This window comes from Eleutherodactylus coqui, chromosome 2, assembly GCF_035609145.1.
Source record: "Eleutherodactylus coqui strain aEleCoq1 chromosome 2, aEleCoq1.hap1, whole genome shotgun sequence".
Taxonomy (NCBI): domain Eukaryota; kingdom Metazoa; phylum Chordata; class Amphibia; order Anura; family Eleutherodactylidae; genus Eleutherodactylus; species Eleutherodactylus coqui.
In genome coordinates, this window is record NC_089838.1 from 118,292,335 (window position 1) to 118,311,760 (window position 19,426).

Below are 19,426 nucleotides of genomic sequence, written 5' to 3' on the forward strand. Positions count from 1 at the left end.
GCTTTACAGAACTGAAGGCTTTTACTTGCCAATAGTTGAAAATGAATGTGGAGCATCTAAACACGACTTGCATAAAGCGATTTCTAAAGCCAACACATAAGATTTACGTACAAGCTAATTTATTCTTCCTTCGGGGCTCATACACACTGCTGCTGGTTTGGGTTGCAGCTTGTAGATTAGAGCTGCTTTGAAGTCAGAAACTGTCCCTCTTTATAAAGCTGGTTGGAACATTTGCTTAGCCGCTGTCTTCCCTGCCAGCGCCACGTTGTGCTGCTACAAAGATTGTCCGAAAGTAGAGGCCAAGTTTACAGCAAAGACAGTGCAGTCAGTCTTCAGCAAGTATGCAGCATCTGCTGTCGGATCAGCAATGTGCTGCACATAGACCGTGTCCTGGGAATGGCAAAGCCTGCCAAATACTATGGGGTAAGAGCTACACTCCGCTAGTAACTCTCCCACATGCAAACAACCAACAGAAAAGAAAACGTAATACAAAGCGTATATGCTGCTTTTATTTAATATTAAATGTTCAAAAAGTGTCAATGTATAAAGCGCTTGTGTCTGAATAAACATGGTGGCGGATCGTTAGGATACGCTGTCTATATGTGACGCAGATCCTGGATTTAGACTCTGTGAGATTCACACTGTTTGCTAGAAGCGGCAGAATTACTAGAAAGGGCAATGATAATTGTCTTAGCTTAATTGTCTTCAAAGGTGAAATAGTTAATGGCCATTTATGCAGAGGAAACAGGCGATAGATGAAGCGGTTCAGTGCCTTTCTTGTACTATGGCACTTCATGCTAGTGATCTGAAGGGGATTACAGCTTGTTGGACTCCTACTAATTGGACAACAATGGCGTCCTAGCAGTTTACTACCAATGTCTATCCAGAGAGCTATGTAGTGTTGTGTAGTGGGCACCACTTCAGAGGTGAGGAAACATTGGAGAGACATCACCCCCTAAAGCCTTAAAGTAATTGCTTGCCATCTCCTTTGCCTGCACACACCTCTGCATCCCTACACATGCACCCAATAGCATCTGTGTTTGGTTATTCCATAAATGCCAGAAAAGTTATATGGACTGTGTAGTGTGCGATAAGCATACTCCTCACCAACGCCATCTGATTGGCTGTTGTGGAGTAACGTGTCCCCCCAGTTGTAACAAATATATAATAGATGATTGGGGATTACCTTCAGTAAGATTTTCTCAGTTTATCCTTTAATGGAATAATGTCCCATGAACATGATGGCGGGTTTGTTTAAAAATGAAGAAGGAATAAAACATATTGTAAATGTCTTATAGATAATTTCGGAGTCTTAGGCTGGATTCACATGGATGTATTTGTGTGCCCAATCCCCCGAAAATAGAACCCATTGATCTCAAAAGAGAACATTTAGAACTCATGAAACTAATTGCCCATTTCAATGGCTGAGAACATCAGTGCATGTTTTTTGTGTATGACTTGCGTGCACAAAGAGTACATTAAAATACGCCAATGTGCGCACAAATATGGAACGCCCATTCCGCTAAACGTGTCGCAAATATGCATACATTCATGCGAACCCAGCCTTAGGGCACATTCACACGGGTGTATGCCATTTCAATGCATGAAAGTCGCACCATTTTTGCTGCCTGTGTATGCAGTGCGTTTTTGGTACGTATGCATTTTTTATGCACGTGTTGCATCCGTATTCACTGGGTTTTTCACATGCGCAAAAAAAGCACGAGAAGGTCCAATTGATGTTGCTATTTTTTCCCCTATCTCCGGGCAACATGCTAAAAACCACAGTGAATACACCAATGCAAATCAATGTATGTTGTCCAGATCACATCCGTAAGAAATGCAGATGTAATACGGACATAAAATCCGCTTGTGTGCACAAGACCTTACTATTAGGCCTCATGTCCACGGGCAAATTATGAATTAGGATCCGCAGCGGATGACCCGCATGCGGATCCGCATCCCATAGGGATGCATTGACCACCCGCGGGTACATAAATACCGGCGGATGGTCAATAAAAGTGATTTGAAAAAAAATGGACCATGCTCCATTTTCGTGCGGGTCTCCCGCGGGGACGGCTCCCGCAGGCTTCTATTGAGGCCTATGAAAGCCGTTCGGATCCGCGGGAGACCAAAATCGGAATATACTCACCTGCTCCGGATCTTTCCTTCTTCGCGGCTTCATCTCTCCGTCGCGGCCGGATCTTTTTTCTTCGGGCCGGCGCATCCGCCTGGCCGAAGAAAGAAGATCCGGCCGCGACGAAGAAAAGATCCGGAGCGTGCGAGAGGTGAGTTAATTCTTATTTTAAGCGCTCATGTCTGCGGGGCAGGAGGGACCCGCTACGGATTCTCCATGGAGAATTCGTAGCGGGCCTGATTTTCCCCGTGGACATGAGGCCTTAGAGATGAGCGAGCACGCTCGGATAATGCAGTTACTCGAGCGAACATCGCTCTTCTCGAGTAACTGCATTCTCGTCCGAGCAGGCTCGGGGGGGCGGAAGAAAGAGATCTCTCTCTCTCCCTCCCCCCGCCCTCTTCCCCAGCCTGCTCGGACGAGAATGCAGTTACTTGCATTATCCGAGCGTGCTCGCTCATCTCTACGTATTATATTTCTGTTATAACTGGAGGGACACTTTACAGCACGTGGTATTATGCTCACTAGAATAGTACAATCGACATGTCTGTAAAAGGAAGCCCTGCTAGGCAGTTTGCAGTAGATACATTTCCCACTAGAATGAGACTAAAACAATCCCTGCCATGACTGATTGCATATATCATGTTTTAAGTGAAAAGGTTTGAAGCTGCATGAAAGTGACGGTATAGGCACATGGTATCTCCATTGTCCTCCCATTTCAAATATACAATTCTTGATACTGTGAAGCTGAATAGCACTACAAAAATAAATCAATGATGGTTTTTACTGCTATGTGGCTGTAGAAAAACTCTTAATACTCCACGGTGACAGCTTTTGTTTTGAGGTATTCATGAAGAGCCTCTTCTCCTGCAGGAGAGAAATACACAGCATTACAATCCATGGTCACTATTAGAGATGAGCGAGCATACTCGCTAAGGCCAATTACTCGAGCGAGCATTGCCCTTAGCGAGTACCTGCCCGCTAGGAAAAAAAGATTCGGGTGCCAGCGGGAGGCGGGGAGCCGGCGAAGGGGGGCAGGGGAGATCTCTCTCTCCCTCTCTCCCCCCCCCCCCCCCCCGCTTCCTCCTGCTCACTCCCGCAACTCACCGCTCCCCCACGCCAGCAGCCGAATCTTTTCTTCTAAGCGGGCAGGTACTTGCTAAGGGCAATGCTCGATCGAGTAATTGCCCTTAGCAAGTATGCTCGCTCATCTTTAGTCACTATCAAAGTTATCAATCAGCACCCGCCTCTCTGATTTTGCCAAATTGATCTTGATATAAAAGATCTGACCTATGTCTGATGCAGAAACAACACTATTTCTGCAATAGAAATAACGAATGTATTGATAAGAACTAGGAAAAGCTTGTCCATGTAAATACAGAGGGTGGACAAAAATATGGAAACACCATACAAAATGCATAGAATTTTAATCATGAGCACTGAGCTGCCTTTTTGATCCCTGATTGGCTGAGAGCTTTCCTGCTAAATTTGTGTTTACTTCACCTCTTGCCCTGCTCTGGATGATTTTGGGAACTGGCTGGTAACTGAAGCTTAAACCCCTGACCAATGGAACCTTGTTACTTAGATAGATGTTCACTTATGCCCGGCAGCATCTATGTCATACTACCTCCACTTAAGTTACATGGGATTATAAATCATATTTCATTAAGACGTAGAGACCGATTTTAGGGCATGCATTTCGTATGGTGTTTCCATATTTTTGTCCACCCCCTGTATATGGCCATATCTATCATCAGCATTCGATATCTATAAACTTTTCTCTGCACAGTAAGCCAACTGCATTTCTTTGCAGAATGAATCATATTTGCATTTAGATGTACGAAACTAAATGCTACAAATCAACAGATGGCGCCGTATAAATTCAGCCCATGTACAGAAAACAGATCCCTGTATATGTTTCTATCAATGTAAAAAGGTCTTTTACTTAATTAAATATTTACCCAAGTCTTTGCCAAATCCAGATTGCTTAAATCCTCCGAACGGTGCCGCAACATCAGTTTTGTTGTAGGTGTTGATGAAAACAGTTCCTGCATCCAGCTTTTCACTCGCATACATGGCTTTATTTATGTCTTTTGTAAAAACTCCAGATGCTAGCCCATATTCTGTGTTATTGGCCCGTGCCAGTACTCCGTCAATGTCACTATACCGGGGGAAAACAAGGCAATCAAATCAAAGTGCTCTGCCCCTGATACTCGTGAGCGAGGTGTGAGGCCGCTTTCAGACAAGTGTATTGTAACCCCATATCCTGTCTGTGTTGCAGACCGTAATATAGAGCTACAGTAAATCTATATATCTAGTCACATGATGGTATTCTTCACATCCATTTTTTTTTAACACAGCATGACCTATTTTTTTCATTTTTGCCTCCGTATTGCTATTATTTTCTATTGGGCAAATTCGGCTCACTATTTGCCCAGTAGGAAATAAAAGCAATGATAGCAAATGCTGATCAAATACTGATTGCATATGATAGTAATGTCATCTATAACACATCCGTAATACGGATCCATATTACAGGCATGTTGCAACAGACTGCCCCAAAGACAATACAGCTGCCAATCTCCTCCTCATCCCTTTCATGTTTGGCCAACAAATGGATGAGGGGGCACCCTTAAAGGGGTTTTCCAAGGAACTACTATTGATGACCTATCCTCAGAATAGGTCATCAATAGTTGGTTGGCTGGGGTCTGTCGCTCCTGACCCGAACCGATCAGCTGAGCGGGTGCATGCTGTCAGTGCCGCAAATACACAGGAGTCGGAGCAGAAGCCTCCGCACCGACATCTGTATAGTGGCGGGCGCTTGTAACTGCAGGCACGGCTCTCATTGATTTCAGTTACAATCACAGGCCACTATACAGAGGTCAGCGTAGAGGCTTCCACTCCGACCTCTGTATTTAGAGCGGGTCTCCACGCCGACCTCTGTGTAGTGGCTGGCGATTGTAACGGCAGGCACGGTTTCCACCGATTTCATTGCGAGCCATGCCTGCAGATACAAGTGCCGGCCACTACAGAGAGGTTGGCGTGGAGCCTCCCGTTCTGACCTCTGTGTATTTGCGGTGCCACCAGCATGCGCCGATCGATCGGGGTCCCGAGTGATAGACCCCAGCCGATCAACTATTGATGACTTATCCTGATGATAGGTCATCAGTAGTATTTCTATTGAGAACTTTAACTAAGAGGTAAGGTTTATGGGGCTCATTCAAAAGAGCACTACCTAATCAACCTGCTTATTTCTGTCAATCTCTAATTTAGGACTGATCACTGGACTCCCTAAACCCAGAATGAATGGGAATTAAGATCAAGGAATTATGCTGAATCTTTTCTCACAAAATTGCATGTCAATCTGCTCAATCTCTCCGCTCTGTAGTATAGGCTGTCTATAGATAAGGGAGCATGCTCAATGTGATAGGGTCACTTTAAGCTATCCATGCATATTAGATCAATAACAGCTGATCCTACCAAGTTTGACAAAATACACAAACAATACAGGCCAAGCCAAGTGTACATGTCTATGGGAAGGTTGGGGAGATAACTGCCAGCTCTTTTGCTGACAACTTTGCTATGTGTATGGCCTCTACAGCAGTGTCTCCCGAACTCCAGTCCTCCCAACAGGTCATGATTTGAGGATATCCCATAGAGAGAACACCTGTGGCAATGTCCGAGGCACCAACAATAATTACATCACCCGTATAATACTATGGAAATCCTGAAAAGGCGAACTGTTGAGGGGTCACATAGACTAGTGCTTGGGAAATATTGCTCTACAGTAACGCCTGGGACAGCAAAAAATGTATTCAGCAAAATCAAGCTCTTTGATAACCACATGATCTCATTATCATACAACCTATTTTCCAATATGCTTGAAAACAGATTTCATGTGATTAAACTACAAGGACATACCCATCTTTGAACTTGGAGATGACCATTATTGGTCCAAAGGATTCTTCTTCTGCAATGTACATATGGTCCTCCACATTTGTGAATACAGTGGGTTCCATGAAGAAACCTATGTTTAAGAGAATTAGTGTGTTTAGGATCCAGATAAAACCAGAACTGAGCCGTAAAACTGTGAGAGCTCGCAAATTCAAACTTAATTTTAAAAAAAACAATAAAGAAGAGTGTCCAAGTTTTTTACATTAACCTGCAGTTCACTACAGTGTAAGTAGACAATGTTAATTCTTTTATAATAAGTCAGTGCTACTAATGAAGGAATAGCCATTTGCCCATTTCACCATTTGGCAGAATACAGTTTGGTGGATTTATTCACTTACTAATTTTTTTTTAATTTTCAAAAGCAAATCAGGGGCTGCCCATATACAGTACAGATCAGGGGCGTAACTAAAGGCTCAGGGGCCCTGATGTAAAAGGTGAGCTGGGCCCCCCCTCTATCTGTATCTGTACCCGTACACATACCTAAACCATGCTGCACAGAGGCATAACTTGAAGCTCCGGGGCCCCGATGCAAAACCTGTAACAGGGCCCCCAACTATAATGCTTTATTCATAGTACTGGGCTCCCTATATGGAGAAGAGAGGCCTTATGGGGCCCCTAAGGCTCCTGGGCCCAGGTGCAACCGCATCCCCTGCATCCTCTATAGTTACACCCCTGCTACAGATAATCTTCCGCATCCCCTGCATCCTCTATAGTTACACCCCTGCTACAGATAATCTTCTATAACCTTCATGTAGATTACCGCAATCTGCCAGGTGGCACCTGGACGTATTATTGTTTCAATAGGGAGCTCCAGGTGCCACCTGGCAATTAGTGGTGATTCATCCTTAGTGTGTACAGACACCCTAAAAGTAATATACCAATTCCCCTAAAGTTTCCTAATGGCCTGTCACTATTATGTAGTTTGCTGGTCATTAGTAACGATGTTCTTCACCTGGCCGAGGCACTTGTTTGGATCCATAAATCAAAGTTGCTCCTTCCTTGATTCCAGCTTCACAGTATTTCAGCAGTTTGTCTAAGTGTGCCTTGTGGTTCTGAGGGCCATGATCAGTAGATCTGTCCAGAGGGTCTCCTATCTTCATCTTCTTAATTTCTTGAACCTACGGAATGGTCATAAAGCCTCGTTATAAGTGTTCTTTAATATGCAAAAGTAAGCATGGAAATACTGAACCAGGCATAGTTGTGGAGGAATAGATTACAGACTATGTTAATATGTAAAAATAATAGTTTACTTTACCAAATCCCTCATGGGTCACAAAGACAAGTTTACTGATTCACTTGTCTTGTTTGCTTTTGTGTACTTCCTTCACTTTTTTAGGCCTGTTTTGTAAGACTTTAAACTTTGTTCTATTCACATGGTCTTCCAAAAATGCCAACCTGAATTGCTCAGGTAAACTATGTGTAAAAATGGTCTAAAAACAATGGATACTGATTTCTTAAGTGAGTCCATTAGAAGTGTATGCATGTATGTATATATATATATATATATATATATACACATATATCTATATATCCATCTATCTCTAATATCAGTGTAAGCTTGCATGCCATGCGGGTGGCTGCCACGCGAATGAGCTGTATTAAAGTATGAGCTGAGAAAGTATGATACAGTTCCATCATGGCAGTTCGACAGGGTAGGTGACAGGTAGGCCACAAACTCTGCCTTAATGCTTTACACTTAAAAGCTATCGCTAATGTTGTCACTTCTGTTCTCATTCTTGCTCTCAGTTTCAGAACTTCTTTCAAGTGCCAACCTCTGGGGCACTCTATTCACATTAGCCCCTCTCTCCTGTCCTCACCTATGCACAGCTCGCATGCACCCTTTATCTTCTTGCTTAGCCTCAAACCCCCTAGTGCCACTAACAAAAATAACAGTCTTCCTCATAAATCTCCTAATCATCTGCTAACCCTAACTATTCTGCTGTTACTAGCTGCTGGGGATATCTCTCCCAATCCTGGCCCGCCCTCCACTGCTCCTAGCTATTACCCCCTACCGGGCTCACTAATAAAATCCCCAAGCCCAACTGCTAGCCCATGCATACCCTCCCCTGACTCCTTTAAATGTGCACTCTGGAACTGCCAGTCAGCATGTAATAAACTCCCCACTATCCACGACTTTTTTACTGCTAAATCTCCAAACCTGCTTGCTCTCACAGAAACGTGGATACAGCAGTCTGACACGGCCTCCCCTGCTGCATTATCCTACAATGGCCTGCAGTTCTCCCATACCCCGAGACCAGATGACAGGCGTGGCGGAGGAGTAGGTGCTCTTCTCTCCCCGAAATGCACCTACCAGGTCATCCCCCCTGTACCCTCACTCACTTTTCCATCATCTGAGGTACATACGCTACGGCTTTTCCGCCCGCTGTCCATGCGAGTAGCAGTTATCTATCGCCCCCCAGGTGCTGCTCGCCTGTTTTTGGACCACTTTGCCGCCTGGCTCCCCCACTTCCTATCCTGTGAAATTCCAACCCTCATCTTAGGTGATTTTAACATCCCCACTAATGACCCTATCTCCCCATCTGCCTCTAAGCTTCTTTCGCTCACCTCCTCCCTTGGTCTCTCTCAACTCACAGCCTTTCCCACTCACAGGGATGGAAACACCCTGGATCTGGTCTTCCTCCGGCTCTGCTCTGCTGCCAACTTCACTAACTCCCCTCTCCCGCTCTCGGATCATAACCTCCTCTCTTTCTCTGTCACGCTCCCTAACATCTCTCCAGACCCACCTACCTACAGTACCTACAGGAACCTTAAGGCCATTCACACCCAGAACTTTGCTGAATCCCTACAGTCCTCTCTGTCCCCCATCTCTCTCCTCACCTGCCCCAACCTGGCTGCCGCTCACTACAACACCACTCTCAAACATGCCCTGGATGAAGCGGCGCCCCCCAGGACCCGAGCCATCCGATGTAGACCACGGCAACCCTGGCTCACGCCTCAAATGCGCTTCATCCGGCGGTGCTCTAGAAGTGCTGAACGGCTGTGGAGGAAATCGCAAACGTCCGCAGACTTCCTCCACTACAAATTCATGCTCAGAACCTACAACCTTGCCCTCCACCATGCCAAACAAGTCTATTTCACCTCTCTAGGCTCCTCACTATCCCACAACCCTAAACGGCTCTTTGATACTTTTCACTCCCTTCTCAGCCCTAAACCACAGCCCCCGGTGACGGATCTCAGTGCCGAAGAGCTGGCTGCTTACTTCAAAAAGAAAATTGATGACATCCGTCAGGAAATAACTTCCCAATCCCAGACTAGCCCTGACCCTAGTCTTGTCAGCACTGCATCTAGCTCCTGCTCACTGTCTGTACTCAGACCAGCGACAGAGGAAGAAGTCTCCAAATTGCTCTTCTCTGCTCGCCCCACCACCTGCGCTAGCGACCCCCTCCCCTCACACCTCCTCCGTTCCTTCTCCCCAGTGGTCATCTCCCATCTCACCACTATATTCAACCTCTCTCTGACCTCTGGCATCTTTCCCTCTTCTTTCAAACACGCCATCATATCCCCACTGCTAAAGAAGCCGACTCTGGACGCGACTGATGCTGCCAACTACCGACCCATCTCAAACCTCCCCTTCATCTCCAAACTACTAGAACGGCTGGTTTACTCCCGCCTTGTAAGCTACCTATCAGAGCACTCTCTCCTAGACCCCCTACAGTCTGGCTTTCGACCTCAACACTCGACAGAAACTGCCCTTACAAGGGTATCCAATGACCTACTGACAGCCAAATCGAGGGGCGATTACTCCCTACTGATCCTCCTCGACCTCTCCGCAGCATTTGACACTGTTGACCACAAACTCCTCCTCAGTATGCTACGCTGCATTGGCCTAAAGGACACTGCCCTCTCCTGGTTCTCTTCCTACCTATCTGACCGCTCTTTCAGTGTCTCCTTTGCTGGCTCTACCTCCCCTCCTCTTCCCCTTGCTCTTGGGGTCCCCCAGGGCTCTGTCCTCGGCCCCCTTCTTTTCTCTATCTACACAGCCCCTATTGGACAAACCATCAGGAGATTTGGCCTCCAATACCACCTGTATGCTGATGACACCCAGCTATACACCTCTTCCCGTGACATCTCTGCACCTTTACTCCAAAACATCACTACCTGTCTGTCTGCTGTCTCTAACACCATGTCCTCTCTCTACCTAAAACTAAACCTCTCTAAAACTGACCTGCTGGTATTTCCACCCTCCACTAACCGACCTCCTCCTGACATCTCCATCTCAGTGTGTGGCGCCACCATAACTCCTAGACAACATGCCCGCTGCCTTGGAGTCATATTTGACTCTGATCTCTCTTTTACCCCCTACATCCAATCTCTGGCCAGAACTTGTCAGCTGCACCTCAAGAACATCGCAAGAATCCACTCTTTTCTCACTGTGGACACGCTAAAAACGCTTACTGTTGCCCTCATCCACTCCCGGCTCGATTATTGCAACTCGTTGCTGATCGGCCTCCCCTGCACCAGACTCTACCCTCTCCAATCCATCCTGAATGCGGCAGCCAGGCTCATCTTCCTGTCCAGCCGCTACTCGGACGCCTCTGCCCTGTGCCGGTCACTGCACTGGCTGCCCGTTAAATACAGAATTCAATTTAAACTCGCCACCTTCATCCACAAAGCCCTCCACAGTGCAGCGCCCCCCTACATCGCCTCCCTCATCTCAATCCATCAACCAGCCCGCACTCTCCGCTCTGCTAACGAAGCCAGATTGAGCGCCCCTTTAATTTGAACTTCTCATTCCCGCCTCCAAGACTTCTCCAGAGCAGCATCGGTCCTCTGGAACGCACTACCAAAGGCTACCCGAGCAATCCAGGACTCGCAGAACTTCAGGCGTGCTCTAAAAATGCACCTCTTCAGGGAGGCATACCGCATTCCCTAAACAAACCCCTTTGTACTCCGCCTGATAACATGCTCCCTGACCTACTGACTGCAATCCCTGCTAGCCATCATAAACCGCTCCTGCAGTCATACTGTTTCTGCTGTCACACGGCTAAATGTCTGACCATTGTCTATGTGTATATCACCCCTCACTCTCCACCTCGCCATACAGTGCACATCTCCAGCCCCTTTACCTTCTGTATCACCCCATTACTTGTAGTATGTAAGCTCGTTGGAGCAGGACCCGCACCCCTATTGTTTCCATCAATTGATTACTATGTAACTGTGGTTCTGTAATGTTTGTACTTTTGTCTTTCTGTATCCCCTGTCTATGTAAGCGCTGCGGAACATGTTGGCGCTATACAAATAAAGTTTATTATTATCTCTCTCTCTCTCTATATACATATATATATCCTATGTTTTCATGATATAATCTAATAAAAATAAATACATAGGTGACATCATAATGTACACTTACCACTCTTCTAACAAATTCGTCATGTACAGATTCTTCAACAAACAGTCTACCAGCTGCAATGCAGTTTTCACCTTTGTTAAAGTATACAGCTCCCATACCCTGTAAAGTATAAACAATAGGCATATGGACTTTACAATGGGCAACCTGTTGTGTGCTACTTTCCATCCAGCTGTGGGAAAAATATATATTAAAGCTGCAATCATACATGCAGTTTTTAATGCTATTTTTGAGGCCAAATACAGGAGCTGATCCAAAAAGGAACAGAAGAATAAGCGAAGGACTTATAGGTTTCCTTACTGTCAAATCTACGTTTGGCTTTAGCACCAAAAACAACATATGTGATTCCAGCCTAAAACCAAGGTTCACCTGATTTTTGAGTACTTCGGCAGCAATATTGTCTACTTCTGGTGGAACCAACAATATGAAGCAACATCATCTAAACCAGACAGCCCTTATGATTAAAGAGTAACACAACTTTTTTCATAAATCAATGACACAAACCAATAGAAGACATTATGTAATGTATTTTATTGGAGAAAAATACTTCTTTCTCAACTTATCAGACTCCTCACCTGTACTGAAAAATGAAAAATTATAGATTTTGCTAGTAACCAACTTAATTGTCAATATTACATGCTTGTTCCTGAAGTTATGACCTTTGTACTATTTTCTTTTTTATGTTTATATTAAACTTTTTCAAATACCCACACAATACAGTTGTATTCACATTTTTAACATTAAACCCATGGAGACCAGGAAGAAAGAAAACATCACTAAGAGTTTGTATAGCTAAATGTCTTTGGAAACCTTAACCCTTTCCAATCCAATTTGTATCCCAGTTTTCCTAGGGGGCTTACTCTTTTTTCTGCCATTATACAATGGCGCTATATGCTGGCTAAGGCCTCATGTCCACGGGGAAAATCAGGCCCGCACGGATTCTTCAAGCAGAATCCCGCAGCGGGTCCCTCCTTTCCCACGGACATGAGGTTAAAAAGTAAGAATTACTTACCTATCCGGACGCTGCGGATCTTCCGTCCGTCGCAGCCAGATCTTCTTTCTGCGGCCCGGCGGATGCGCTCGGCACGCCGGCAGCGTGCTGCTTGCATGCGACGTGCACTCCATTTTTTTTTTCAACTCCTGCTCTCCCGCGCGGAAGAGCAGGAATTCAGCTGTGGGTGTGCCGCGGATACGGACGGCTTCCATAGGCTCCAATAGAAGCCTGCGGAGTACACGGAAGTCAGTACACACAGAGATCAGATTACATGCGTGGACGGCTTCCATTGACGGCACAGGAAAGCAGTGATTTAAAAATTTAAAAAAATCTGTACTGCGCATGTCCGATGGCGAGCCATCCGGACCATCTGCAATACAGAGAAATACAGGTACATGCGGACGTTGGATGGGCACAGGGTTGGATTCTGCTGCGGGCTCCCGCATGCAGAGTCCGACCCTTTCACGTACAGCCGGCCTAAAACTGCACAACTGTTTACACTAACCACATACAAATTCAAAGTTGTTATCTGATATTTTGATCAAAACAATCTCACTCCAGTCCCAGATTCATCTCTAAACTGCTCACTACGGCTGTATAATATCTTCCATGCTGCAGCAACATTTATGTATCTGTCTCCTTCCAACAGTTCTCTCCCCCCCCCCCCCCCCTCCTTTACAATGAACATTTATGGGCTGCAGCTATAATCTGATCTTTCTGTGTACGGACTTTTTATTTTTTATTAGCATTCTATTCATTTATACAGAGCTACATCTATATAGTACATCACTCGCAACAATATATTCAAATTTTCTACTGCTTTTAAAGGGGCTGTCTCAACATGAATGAGACTGAGCTGCAGAACCGTGCGCAGCCTTTCATAAAGACAAGCTGCTGTGCCTATGTAAAATGAGGGTTCTGCTGCCCCTTTGTTCTGCTCCTTGGGTTTCGGCTGTGCCAGAAATGGGCAAGCTGACAAAAATCCATACCCCACACAAGAAGCTTCTTTCAGCTTCTCTTCATGGGGTTCCTGTGCCCGCTCATGGCAACACTGTAAAGAAAAGCTGACGGCAGCCTCTTGACTGCGGGATGGATTCTCATCAGCACTCCGGCACCTGACCCTGCTAAAATACAAGGAGGAAATTGGTACATGGAAATAGCTAGAAGAGGTATAAAATCTTTGTAAAGATCTGTGCCAATAATAGTGTTGCAGGCAACAGGCGAACTAAAGTGGAGCCGCCTCATTTTCTCAGTTTGTGTATTCCTCTATGCAGATAAAGATGGATTTTCCCTAGAAAAGGTCATGAGCTGCATCTATGATTAGGGAGAGGCTTTCAAGAGTAACTTTCTATCAAAAGCATCCCCAACCTGTCAATTAAAATATTCCTTAAAGAGGTATTTCAGGCATTTACTATTGATGATCTATCCTTCGGATAGGTGATCAATATTGATCGGGGGGTGTCTGCAGTTTGATCCCCACCGATCAGCTGATCCTCTGGCCTGCTATCAATACAGTGGGGCCAGATGTCAGTTTCACTCCCATTTGAATCAATGAGAGCAATGCCTTCTGTTCCACTTTCAACTCCTTATTGCAGGCCATAGCCGAAAGTGTAATAGACACATCGATTCAATTGATTTCAATGGGAGTGAAGCTGTCAATTACACTTCTGACCACCGATTCAGACATCCGACCTCCCTGCACTAAAAGTGGGCTGGAGAATCAGCTGATCAGTCGGAATCCCGAGTGGCGGACCACCACCAATCAACTATTGATGACCTATCATGAGGATAGGATAACAATAATGCCTGGAATACCCCTTTAAATCACCTGTTCTTTGCATATCATAAATAAATGGCAGTACCCTCAAATGTATTCAACTCTAAATTATTTTAGCTACCTAACTAATAATCTAATCTAGAAATGAGTTATTTTGGCATACACTCACCATTCTCACAGCTTTGTCAAGATCACAGTCATTGAAGATGATAAGAGGAGATTTCCCACCAAGTTCCAGTGAAACCTTCTTTAGATTGAGAGCACAACTGTAAAAACAGAGAAAGACAAATGAATAACATGACGGAAAAGAAAAATGCTAAATACACAATTTAGATCTGAAAATGAGCCTCCTGTGAAACCTACAGCCTGTACATGAACATACCTTTTCATGATCTGCTTTCCTACTGGGGTGGATCCAGTAAAACCAAGTTTGCGTACATCTGGGTGTTCGGATAACCTCTGTCCAACTAGACCTCCTACATAAATCAATTAGAGAGGTACTGCAGTAAACCATGGTAAGTGCTTCACAATTCAGCTGAAGTCATTCCAGTAATGTAGTAGAAACATAACATGCACCCTCTTATAAGGCCAATGCATATGGCGGAACCTTGTGCAGGAGGCTGAATCGGTGTAGTAGAACCTGCTGCAGGTACTCACAATGTCTCTTTGAATGGTACCATGTGTGGCACCATGTTTCAGAGCTACAAACTTCGGTAATATGGCATTCATTGGCATATGCACCAATTTCTTTGAAAATTAGAGCCATACAGAGTCACAGTAGGGTCCCACAGAAGTCTATGGGTGCCCTATTATGGCTCCATGCAATGCAGACTTTACATGGAGCCATAATGCAATTATGTCAATGAGATCTAAGGCCCCCTGTCTACGGCAGTGATTTCACTGGCGGTTTACCCCACGCCGGCCGACGCTTCTCATAGTATTGCTATGGAAAGCGCTGGCACCTGTCCACGAACAGAGAATCATTACAATTCTCTGCTCGCGGCGGGCAATTCACAGCATGCTACGATTCTCCGCGGTCACCCTATCTATTAGGTAGGGCTGACCGGCGGAGATTCGGCGGCAGCTCCTGCTCCTGGGCGGCAACTCCCGCGGCAGAGCTTCAACGCGGGATACCGCATCGCCCGTGGACAGCCGGCCTTAGGCTCTGTTCTTGGCATCAGGTGTACATGGTCATAAATTCTGAGACAGTTTGCCTTGTGTGCGTGCCCTCATGCATCCACTGGTCTCAATAACTCCTAACAGTGTGGTCTAGGTGGTGGACAATTCGGCGATGCGACAATCCAGCTTTGGGCATTCAAATAATGCACCACCTCTCAAACTGTTAACTGGGCGGGATCTCTTTGACTGCATCGTAGAGACGTCTAGTGGTCAACAAACTCTATACAAGCTCTACACTGCTAGAGGATGTATGCATAGTGAGAACTAATTGTGACATGCTTCACTGCAGAGACCCTATAGTAGGGCAAGGAGTGCCAACTGGTCTATAAAGTAGACCCAAAAGGGCTCCGTGTGCTGCTGTACAGGACCTTTACACAGAGATTTGCCACATGCATGAACCCTTATTCAGAGGCGTAACTTGAAGCTCCTGGGCCCCAATGCAAAACCTGGAACAGGGCCCCCAACTATAATGCTTTATTCATAGTACTGGGTTCCCTATATGGAGAAGAGAGCCTTATGGGCCCCCCAAGGCTCCTGGGCCCGGGTGCAACCGCATCCCCTATAGTTACGCCCCTGATCTTATTCATTTGCAGATGAAGAGAAATATGACAGAACATGTATTAGTTGTTAGGAAATCTTAGTCTAATAGTAGTCCAGCATTCAAAAATATCTAATTTGATCCCAAAAAGCAAACCAAGAGTTGCCATGTAAATTGAGAAAATAAAATGGTAAATAGTTTTAAAAAAACATTCTTGCAGGTATCTGGTTATATTTGAAGATATTCAGCTGCTATGACCATTGCAAGCTTAAATATAGGAACAATCAGAATTATGTACCTATGACCTAGTATTGAATCTTTGGTATTTCCAAATCAACGCATAAAAGACATCCACTGTTATTTGCATTCTAGGGTATAAATTACCTGATCCAGGCAGGATATTGATAACACCCTTGGGCACACCTGCTTTGGCTGCAAGTTCTGCAAATTTCAATGCTGTTAATGGAGTCACCTGAAATAAGTAGGTATTAATATGATAGCAGTAGCAAAGTGTACATTCACACACAAGCTAGATAAGGTGAAATTTGTGATGATTTATTAAAAATCCTGTTTTTGCATCACAACAGACTCCTACATTGATAAGGTAACGTACCTCTGCTGGTTTCAGAACCAGAGTATTGCCTGCAGCCAGGCATGCTGCACTCTTCCAGGCAAGCATCATCAATGGATAGTTCCATGGGATAACTATGGCACAAACTCTGTGGAGAAGACAGAACAGCAGATATTCAGATCACAGAAAATCAGGCAGATCAACTGCTGAAGTGTACACATTTTATCTTGTGAGTGCAGGGTTAAAGGGGTTGTCCCGCGCCGAAACGGGTCTTTTTTTTTTCCAATAGCCCCCCCGTTCGGCGCGAGACAAACCCGATGCATGTGTTGAAAAAAAAACTGGATAGTACTTACCCGAATCCCCGCGCTCCGGTGACTTCTTACTTACCTTGCGAAGATGGCCGCCGGGATCTTCACCCTCGGTGGACCGCAGGTCTTCTGTGCGGTCCATTGCCGATTCCAGCCTCCTGATTGGCTGGAATCGGCACACGTGGCGGGGCGGAGCTACGAGGAGCGCTCTCCAGCACGAGCAGCCCCATTCAACACGGAGAAGACCGGACTGCGCAAGCGCGTCTAATCGGGCGATTAGACGCTGAAAATTAGACGGCACCATGGAGACGGGGACGCTAGCAACGGAACAGGTAAGTGAATAACTTCTGTATGGCTCATAATTAATGCACGATGTATATTACAAAGTGCATTAATATGGCCATACAGAAGTGTATACCCCAACTTTGTTTCGCGGGACAACCCCTTTAAGGGTTAATTCTGAAAGAAAGTGAGGGTAGGATCCAACATGTTGATCGAAAGCTCAAAGTCAGGCTGGATTCACATGAGTGTTTTATCACCGCGGCAAATTGCTGGCCAATAATCGTGACCATCTGATGCATTGGATTCGAATACATTTGTTCAGATGGGCAATTTTCCGGTGCGTAAAATCGGATGGCTGGCAAAGATAGCACATACGGTATGCATTCCGGCCAGCCATTTTTACATCCAGCTGGAAAAGATAGGTATTGACCTGTCTTTTGCTGGAATATGCCAGCCGTTCCCATAGACCTCCTATGGGAGCCTATGAGAACCATTAGAAAAGGGAAGGGGGAGGAAGTTTAACAGCGTCTCGCATTGCTCAAGTCCTTCCCCCTCCCCTCCCCAGCAGCTCCCATAGGCTAGGGAGGGAGGGGGAGGGACTAGCTCTGCTAAGCTCTTGCCTCCTTCCTTTGGCGGCAGACCGCAAAAGGAGCAGAGGGAGGGAGTTCAGCAGAGCTGAACTCTCTCCCCCTGGCCTAAGGTATTCCGGGCAGCTAAAAAATCGCAGCGCCTGTGTGAAGAAGCCCTCAAGTCCACAAGTAGCCTCTGAGAGCCTCTTTATAGGCCAACGGTGTAAGCACTTTTAGGACCTCTGGTGATAAGACTGTTCATCTAATCACACCACAACTCTAATCATTTGCATATCTGCCTGAGATGTAACTGCATGCAAAACGATAACTCCTCCTAGGTGATAGATTATTTTTATAAAGAGTGTATAAACTAGCTAGTATTACCTTGGCTAATTATTCCTTTATATCTGAAACCTCCAGCCTCCTCCTCGGGTGGGTCATATGATCTCAATTCTGGCCAGATGACTAGCTCAAATGGACTTGGGTTTATGTATTCTCAAACTAGTCAGTTGCACAGTCAGCATAATATCTGTGTGATTATATTACATGGAGTGTAACAAACATGCTCTTCAGAGGGCAGCATAGACACTCTTATCACAGTTACTGATGATGATCACAAAGCTCCTGTCACACATAGTTATAATAGAGGAGATCACAGCTCATCTTCCTGACTGTGTATTTATGGTCTGTAGTTTATTTAGGTGAATATAGAATACAGATGGTAATTGTCCTCAGGCAGTGTCCTCAGTACAGGCAGAGACGGGACCGGTTGAGTCCACTGTAATCGTGTGGATGGATCTCCTCTCTTTGACTCGCTGTGCTGATTGACAGCTGGCAGAGACAGGACGGAGTTGAGGGCTTTTGGTGTGATCTTTTAAGACATTGGTGAACCTGCCCTTTCTGAACATTTTTATAACCTTATATATTTTTCCATGATGCTCTTTTCCAACTACAGACGCCCATATAATGCAATCACCACATACATGGGCACACACATACCTCAGCTAACCGCAAATACAGATGTATTCATATGCATGTGAATCACATGAACGCTTTGACATACAAAGTTACCACATACATAAATGCACTAATACACATAATCACCATATACATAGATGCACTTATACTGTATGCACTCTCACAACCTACTTATTAACACGCTCACCATGTGCGGGGATGCACTGATATGCACACTTACCACATTCACCAATGCAACACGCTCACTAGATACACTGATCATAAATGCATATATATACATAATTACTTCAGGCTAAAATAAAAATCACCAGAGAACCATTGTCTCCTAAGTCTAAAAATGATGTGCGGTCGTGCTTGTCGCTTCTCATCTCATTAGTGGAACTCCAGTGGACGTCTAGAGCATTAGTGGAACTCCAATGTCACGTCTAGAGCTTCGTTTACACTAGAGATGAGCGAGTATACTCGCTAAGGCACATTACTCGAGCGAGTAGTGACTTAGCCGAGTATCTCCCCGCTCGTCTCTAAAGATTCGGGGGCCGGCGGGGAGGAACGGAGGGGAGATCTCTCTCTCTCTCCACCCCCCCCCCCCCCCCTCCGCAACTCACCTGTCACCCGGCCCCTGAATCTTTAGAGACAAGCGGGGAGATACTCGGCTAAGGCACTACTGGCTCATCTCTAGTTTACACCAAATGATTTATCGTTTGAACGAGGCGATGATTTCAGAGTTCGCTCAATCAGCCCGTTTATACAGGCGCATACATCGTTGGCTCGTTCAAA

The 19,426-nt window shown here is 45.4% G+C and overlaps 1 protein-coding gene across 1 annotated transcript in view; it reads right to left on the reverse strand.

The window, feature by feature from the left end:
• Nucleotides 1–484: 484 nt before the first annotated feature.
• Nucleotides 485–19,426, reverse strand: part of ALDH1L2 (aldehyde dehydrogenase 1 family member L2) — a 40,005-nt gene continuing 21,063 nt past the window's right edge. Inside the window, exons 15-23 of the mRNA XM_066591449.1 lie at nucleotides 16,555–16,660; nucleotides 16,326–16,413; nucleotides 14,607–14,700; nucleotides 14,394–14,490; nucleotides 11,457–11,555; nucleotides 7,038–7,203; nucleotides 6,053–6,158; nucleotides 4,093–4,292; nucleotides 485–2,998 (exon numbers count right to left, since the gene is read on the reverse strand). Coding sequence (XP_066447546.1) covers nucleotides 2,943–2,998; nucleotides 4,093–4,292; nucleotides 6,053–6,158; nucleotides 7,038–7,203; nucleotides 11,457–11,555; nucleotides 14,394–14,490; nucleotides 14,607–14,700; nucleotides 16,326–16,413; nucleotides 16,555–16,660 — 1,012 coding nt within the window. The 3' untranslated portion in view covers nucleotides 485–2,942. The remainder of the gene's footprint in view (nucleotides 2,999–4,092; nucleotides 4,293–6,052; nucleotides 6,159–7,037; nucleotides 7,204–11,456; nucleotides 11,556–14,393; nucleotides 14,491–14,606; nucleotides 14,701–16,325; nucleotides 16,414–16,554; nucleotides 16,661–19,426) is intronic.